The 7,254-nt window shown below is 49.1% G+C and overlaps 1 protein-coding gene, 1 long non-coding RNA gene and 1 other non-coding gene across 6 annotated transcripts; 2 read left to right on the top strand and 1 right to left on the bottom strand.

Moving 5' to 3' along the window:
- Positions 1–1,206: 1,206 nt before the first annotated feature.
- rrp8 (ribosomal RNA processing 8) lies at positions 1,207–4,111 on the bottom strand. Of its 4 annotated transcripts, none has more exons than XM_037267924.1 (9): positions 3,931–4,111; positions 3,750–3,862; positions 3,355–3,613; positions 2,548–3,257; positions 2,243–2,499; positions 2,030–2,159; positions 1,840–1,946; positions 1,611–1,707; positions 1,207–1,494 (listed from the first exon to the last, which is right to left on the bottom strand). In XM_037267924.1, the coding sequence occupies exons 2-9, from the start codon at positions 3,843–3,845 to the stop codon at positions 1,381–1,383; spliced, it is 1,770 nt and encodes a 589-aa protein (XP_037123819.1). In that variant the 5' UTR covers positions 3,846–3,862; positions 3,931–4,111; the 3' UTR covers positions 1,207–1,380. The 4 variants fall into 4 exon arrangements, with proteins under 4 accessions (XP_037123819.1, XP_037123820.1, XP_037123817.1 ...); XM_037267925.1 differs by having other exon boundaries at positions 2,243–2,837; positions 2,988–3,257; XM_037267922.1 differs by having other exon boundaries at positions 2,243–3,257.
- Positions 4,112–4,476: 365 nt separating this feature from the next.
- LOC119132559 lies at positions 4,477–7,219 on the top strand. The gene is made up of 3 exons (XR_005099902.1): positions 4,477–4,632; positions 5,155–5,219; positions 6,815–7,219. It is a non-coding gene; the product is annotated as an uncharacterized LOC119132559 (long non-coding RNA).
- trnak-uuu lies at positions 4,851–4,923 on the top strand. Its single transcript has one exon. It is a non-coding gene; the product is annotated as a tRNA-Lys (tRNA).
- Positions 7,220–7,254: the final 35 nt, after the last annotated feature.

The following is a 7,254-nucleotide window of genomic DNA, read 5'->3' as shown; positions in this document are numbered from 1 at the left end:
TGTCATATTATTCTGAAGAGAACTCTTCTTTTGGGCCAATTCTTAGCCCAGGATAGGTTAAGTCTCGGGGTCAAACCCGGCTCCGGCCGGCTTAGGCATTGGTGTTTCCGCTGGGGTTCGGCCAGAGTTAGTTTGGCTAAAAAACAAACAAAAAGAGGATGACATGCTTGGATGCCATTCCTGTGCAGAAATTCAATCTGCCTTTGGCCTCGGAATAGAAACAAGTCCATCTTTTGTTCATTTTCCTGTTGGAAAGAAAACTTGTGAGTCATTTGATGTGGGATGTGCGCTTTGCACAACTTTCCACACGGGCCGGCGCCGCCGCCGCATGGCTCACTCGCTCGCTCTGCAGTGTTGATGAGCGAGCGGCAGCACATTGTGGGCCTCGCACCGGCCGGGGCCCGCCCGCTTTTGCTTTGGGGCGAGCCGTCGTGGAGGAGACGCACCAGACTGGTATAACTGAGAGTTACAGTTGGTCATTTAGTCGACAAAAAAAAAAAAATCACTTTTGAGGGCTTTCCCATTCTGAATAATAATGGAGTAACTATGGCCTAAAAGTCAAAAGGTCGGCCATTCTGGTTGGAAAGCAGATCACGCCTACCTTGCCAGGACGTTGTTTTGTGCTCACATGCAACTTATTTGTGAATCTTGAGGCTGTCGTGGCCTAGATTTGTTTGGAAAATCAATGGAGATTAATAGCCCGCCCATGAGCGACGTGTGCGTGTCGGCAAGTCGTCCAAGCAGTGCAGAAGTTGGACGCCAAAATAAAGAGCAGAAGTTGGACGGTTCGGAGCTAGCGCAGAAGGAGTCAATTGACGAACGGCAACCAAGAGAAAGCAAATCATTTGAAAGATGCAAAAGTCTTGCCATCCACCCAAAAATGAAGCTACTCAAAGAAATGAGGCCATAAACACCCGTTTGGTTACATTCCATCATGTTCATGTCGGCTTGTTGGGGCGCTATTTTCTTTTTTCCCCAGCACGGCGGTGTTAGTACGCCCCCTTGTGGCTAATGCTGACAAGTGCAGCAAACGCACTGGTTAGCCAGGCAGGCAGTTTCTATTCCACTTGTCCTTATTATCCGAAAAGAAACTTTTATGCATGATTATTCTTGTAACATTACTTTCAGGACTACTGTAAGAAAACCTTTCTTCCGAGGCTTCATTCTCATAGTGTCATAAAATGTTGACTCGAATTATACCCCTCCATTTCACATCATTTTCGAGAGTTGAAGGAATTGCATACAAAAACAATGATTAAAAACAACACAGAAAACGTGTTTATATTTGAACAACTGTACACACACGTCCACGCTAAAACCTTTGTCAAAGGAAATCCTCATTTTGAGCAAATGCGTTGTTAAACGTGACTCTAGAACAAATCATCTCTTCTTGTACAAGCAGGCCTTCAGCTGCAAGCCGAAATTCTTGACGTTTGGCGGCGCGGCGCCCGTCTTGATGAGGTCGAACGTGTAGAAATGAGTGTTCTCTGTATCCTGCAAAGAGAGAGAACGCAAACACAAGATTACAAATGCTTCCTCCTTAAAAAAGGGCCATTTATTGCAAGCAAACTGAAAATATCAGTGAACACCCCCCCCCCCCAACCTTTCACCTTAGACTCCAACTTGAATCCCAGCCTAGTCAGCGCCATGAGGAAGTTCCTCACGTTGTCGAACCTGCTCGCCACCTCAGCGATTTTCAGCTTGCCCCTACAAAAGGGACAGACTGCTCTGAGATAGGAGTGAGCACCATCAAGACGCCGTCACCCGCATCAAGGGGCTCAATCTTTGTTTTCTGCGGCAAATTTCTCGACCGACGACTTCTTGAATGAATGAATTTACCCTCTTTTCAAGACCCGGTTGGCCTCGGCAAGGAAAGCGGCCAGGTTGGTTCCCATCAGCGACAGGCAGAAGACGGCGATGTCCACCGACCTGTCCTGCAGTGGCACCTGCCGACAGAGAGGCCGTCGGGGGGTGAGCCGTTTTGCAAAGACACACACGCGCGCCCGGGCGGGTGGGCGGGCTCACTCACGTGGGCCATGTCGCAGACTGTCACCAGGTCGCAGAGGGCCACCAAGTCAAAGCTGTGCACTTTGTTCTTGACGCTGAGCGCGATCTTACAGTCGCCGCAGCCAAAGTCGGCCACCACCAGCGCCGGAGGCCTGAAAGCGCAACAAAGTGTTGCGTGGGACGCCCGCCGCTAAACACTTTGGGTTGAAATGCCACTGCGGCAGCGGCGTCTTACCTGCGCTGAATGTAGTCGATGATGGCGTCCACGGGGTTGGCGGGCCAGCGCCGCACCTGCTCCGCGAAGCCCCGGTGGTAGATCCCGAAGGCCGGCGGGTCCTGCTGGAACATGCGCTTGGCCTCGCCGCTGCTGCTGCAGTACAGTAACTGGTTGATGTGGCGAAAGCGGGCCGCCTCCAGGCGCTGCTCCATGCGCCGGCGCAACCTGCTGGAGCGGTCCTCCGGCGCATCCTTGGCCTCCTGCCAAACGGGCTCCTTCTCGGGCTCCTCCTCGGGCTCCTCCTCGGGCTCCTCCTCGGGCTCCTCCTCCTTGTCCGGCTCCTCGGCCGCCCCGAGAAGCTTGCGCAGGTGCTGGCGTTTCAGCCTCTCGGCTTTGAGCAGCTCGGCTTTTTGCCGCCCTGTCCGGGAATCCCGTGCGGACCCATTGACGGGGGTGTCCCTTTGCCGCTTGGCGCTTTGAACGGCTTCCGTCTCGGCGGCGTGGTCCGTCTTTTTCCTTTTCTGCGGCAGCGCTGTCTTGTCTGGCGCTTGCACTCTTTCGCCCCCATGGACAGGCGCGCGCCTCGTCGCCGGACGTTTGTCCTCATCCCTCTCGGCGGTGTGGTCCGTCTTTTTCCTTTTCTGCGGCAGCGCTGTCTTGTCTGACGCTTGCACTCTTTCGCCCCCATGGACAGGCGCGCGCCTCGTCGCCGGACGTTTGTCCTCGCCCTTCTCGGCGGCGGCGCCCTCGTCCGTCTCGTTCCTTTTCTGCGGCAGCGTTTTCTTGTCCGGCGCTTGCACTGGTTTGCCCCCAGTGACAGGCGCGCACCTCGTCGCCGGAGGTTTGCCCTCGTCCTTCTCCCCTTCCTTTTGAGCTTTGATCTGCTGGTATTTATTTTTACATTTCCTCTTGTTCTTCATTTTGTTTTTCCACTGCTGCCTGTTGAATTTCAGGGCATCGCTGGCCGACTTCTGCACCGCTTCTTTGTCCTCCGTCTCACCTGCCGGTGCCCAAAGACATCTTTGCGTTATTTCTATTGAAGCCAATTGCTCTGCTTTAAGGCATTGGAAAAGACTTATTTGAATAACAGGGGTGTGTTTTTAAAAGAATCACATCATGGCAACACTCACCTATTTTCTTTTCCACTTTGTTCTTCTTGGTTACACTTTTGTCTTCCTTAACCTCAATGTTGTTCTCCTGCTCTTCTGTTGTCGTACTGGATTGTTTCGTCCTCTTCCTCCTCTTTTTCTTCTTCTTCTTCTTGGTGTGCGGCGCAGCGGCTTCGAGGTCGCTGTCGCTGTCAGGCTGACGCTCGTCGTCCTTCCAGTCTGGTATGGATTCCAACCTCTGCAGCGTTCGCAGGAGGCTCTTCTTTCCCACATGTTTGGACTAAGCAGAATGGAACATATTATGGATGTGGCAACTGTAAGCCCTATTTCCTCTTCGGGTTAACAAAACTAGATGGTGCCACAAGGGGCTTAGATGTCATTTTGTTGTGCAGACTGCACTGCACACCACGCCGTACCTTTACATTGGGGCTCTTGCTGTCTGGCTTATTTTTCACAACACTTTGACTGAGGACGTCGGCGGCGTCATTCCAGTCTTCGTCCTCATTAAACATAGTCCCCCCCCCAAGCTCTGTATATTGCCGAAACATTGATTTTTAAAGTAAGACTGCAACCAAAATCAGCTCCGATTTTACTTACCGGTCTGCGACGTGTCTAATCGAGTCGACAGTTGATGAAAACGGAGAAGTTATCACTAAATTTAGTTAACTATATTCTGTTGCGTATGTTAAACTAGAAGTATATCAATCATAAGATGCTTGCTTTTTGGACCACGTTTGTCGCTCTCGTAGGATGCGCGTGGACGACGCGTAAAAGTTTACGGCGCGCTTCGATGACGTTGTGAACACGGACGCGTCTCTGCTCCAAACTTTTTTTTATTTTTATTTCAAATGTACAAAAGCATTGGCATTGTACGTTTGCCACCTAAAAATACTTTGCTTAAAAAAACGCCACTGTATTTCATGATATTTTTTTTCATCGAGCAAATAAGTTTTTTTTTTTTTAAATCTTGTATTTATTTATTTATTTATTTATTTAAAAAGAATTACTACAAGAACCGTCCCTCCTTGACTTCTCCTGTCCGGACACACTCTACATACATTTTAATTCAATTTAGATACAGATATAACTATACAGTGGAGATTGGTATTTGATGGCATCGTGAATGACGTAATTCGTGACGTTTCCACTTTTCCCACCCGGCCTCAAGATGGCGGAAAAGTATTGCATTTCGTTTCGGTCATTTTAATTTTATAAACACTTCATTTAAAAGAATATCAAATTCATCAATTTAATGACTACACAAGTAAAGACAGAAATGATTCATCACCGAGGAGACAGGTAAATGGATTTAGTAACGCTAAAAGAAAGTACATCGATGTAATTTGGTCAGAGCGGTAGTGTTAGCTACGTCTGGTCGTTTTCTAAATGAAAAACAGCTATTTACGTGTGAGATGTCATTCTTAGTTGATTGGATCATTATTGTTTGACAAAATACGTTTGAAACCAACACTGTAGATAACAGTTTTAAAAATGGTAGGCACAGCGCGATGTCTAGAGCCCGGATAGCTCAGTCGGTAGAGCATCAGACTTTTAATCTGAGGGTCCAGGGTTCAAGTCCCTGTTCGGGCGGGCTTTCTTTTCTTGTCGTAAATTGTTTGGACGGACCCTCATGACTACAAATTACGATGTCCAGCAACGTCGTGACGACGTCAGGTGGTTGGGTAGCTCCAGAGGTAGCAAATGTACGTCAGGTAGTTACATACTGTACTGTCACTTCACTTCACTGTATCTTTCATTGGCTAGGATACCTGTAGGAGTTCACCTTTTAATCTCCAACATGTTTTCAAATGTTTTTTCCAGAGAAGTCAGGAGGAAAGAAGAGTTCTGTGAAAGCCAAACCAGAGCTGTGTGTTCAGCACTCACAAGTAATTAGAGCACTTTTTAATCGTTGGCTGTAATTCCTGTTTAGTCAGCGATTTGGAAAGAATAGATGGGCTAAGTGAAACAAGGCGAAACTCATTACCCCAACACTTGCTGCTTCATGTGTCGTGAATGACACTTGGCGACCAGATGCAAACTCCACTTCCATTTTCATTTAAGCATGAAAATGAAGGAGGCACTTTCATGGCCTGTTCATCCTTCAAGTAATAATAAGCGTCACTGTCATTGCTGCTGCTGCTGCCCCGAAATCAGAAATCTTTTCTCAACACAAAAGCTTCAGAGACAAACTTTTCCGATCGTTACCCATTTTTAACGAGGCAAACGAGACAGATGGCTGACGCAAAATCACAGGGCAATGTACAATGTGTTAAGATGCAAGTATAGTAAGTCCAAGCTGGAGCAAATGATCCAAGAAATCTGGAGTCAGCCCTTAATGTGTACTTGCAATAACACAAGATATAAATCCACCTGGTGGTGAGAGCGTGGGGGCTAGTTTGTCGCTGTAATGAGGGCCCCGACACTCTTGGAATTGTTGTCTTTATTACTTTCACAACTAAATTCTTGGAAGAAAAACACCTGGTTTTCCAGTCCTGATGACTATTTTTATGGGTGCCCACGACATGAGTCAATCCCCTGGAATGTTAGAAAAAAAACCATGGGCTGTCCAGACTGGAGAAAGCGAACATCTCCATATATAAGTCCGGCCGGAAGCAGCCCGACCCATTAAGCAGCACAGAGCAACGAGCGTCTCACTCACGTGCCTCCACGCAGGCTTTCATCATAGCTTTAATGGCTCCTCGACACCAGCCGTATAAATAATGCAAATATGTTTGTGCAGCCTGGTGTCAAAGGAGCACAAAGACTAGCTGGGGGTAATCATTACCTCGTCGGCCTGGCCTGGCCTGGCCTGGCCTGGCCTGGGGGAGGAGGAACATAATTCGAGGGAATCCGCTGATGGCTGTGATGGGCTCCTCAGATGTGCAATACGTTGATAGATGATGCGAGACATCATCATCACCAAAACTTCAAAGGCCTCTTTTAATATTGTCCAATTCGCACCGAGCAGCCTACGTGATGTGACAATATTCCCCGGTCAACTTCCCTCGACACATTCCGTCCGGGCATAAAATGGCAGCAGCTTTTACAGGTGCTGTAAAACGGGCGATTGGCGAGCGGGCGGTCCAGGCGCAGGTGTCGGCACTCGCTCGCTCGCTCGCTCGCTGTTTTGGAGCCGAGCAGATGTGGTGTGTCGCTTTACGTGCTTTCCATTTTCCATCCAAATGTATGTCTGACTTTTAAGAGTGGCCTGCCCTTTCCTTCCTCCACTGAGCATCTTGGAGGAGCAGCTGTGCACGCCTGTACCCGGCCGGCGTTTTGGACTTCTCTTAAGTGCCTGCTCTCTGCATACGTACACAAAATGTATAACACTCCAACAATAGTCTTTGTTTTTTCCTAGCCCCGCCCACTGCATGAGAAATCTTCTTGGAGGATGTGAAAAGCGTGCTGCTATCACTTTTGATACTTGAGTTCTTTTGACAAAAACATGCCTGAGAACGTGTCCTATTGGTCCTTCTTTCAGGCACCCGTAAAGTGTGGAAGCGGTGCTGACGAGGCATCCGTCCCATCCGCCGTGACCGTGGGTCAACCGGCCGGCGGTGAATAACCGAGGCGAGCCACGTTTGCAAGCGGCGAAGGAACAAGGTGCCGACGGCATGATTTGTATCGGGGTGGCTCATTGTGAGGAAACTCGCATGCTAAGCAGATGTAAATGAGCTCGCTGACTTTGCAGCGGGAGCTCTCGAGTGTGGACACGTGTCTAAAAATAGTCGGTAAGCATCGCTCGGTCCGGCCGGCTGCATCCCACCCGCCGATCAAAAGGCAAATAAATGGGAGTGAAGGTCGCGGGATGGAGCACGTCGATAAAAGTTATTCTGAGCGCGTCCGCCTGTCCTTAGCCTCCTTATCGATTGGAAAGGGGAGGGGGAGGACTGGGGGAAAAGGATCAGGAGGTCATGGGAA

Source organism: Syngnathus acus, chromosome 13, assembly GCF_901709675.1.
Source record: "Syngnathus acus chromosome 13, fSynAcu1.2, whole genome shotgun sequence".
Lineage (NCBI taxonomy): Eukaryota > Metazoa > Chordata > Actinopteri > Syngnathiformes > Syngnathidae > Syngnathus > Syngnathus acus.
This window is presented reverse-complemented; position numbering and strand designations above follow the sequence as displayed.

Coding starts and splice junctions, on each gene's coding strand:
- rrp8 (XM_037267922.1), bottom strand. CDS start 3,845: ATGTTTAATGAGGACGAAGACTGGAATGACGCCGCCGACGTCCTCAGT. Junction 3,614..3,749: donor GCAAGAGCCCCAATGTAAAG/GTACGGCGTGGT, acceptor CATTCTGCTTAG/TCCAAACATGTGGGAAAGAA. Junction 1,947..2,029: donor CAGTCTGCGACATGGCCCAC/GTGAGTGAGCCC, acceptor CTCTGTCGGCAG/GTGCCACTGCAGGACAGGTC.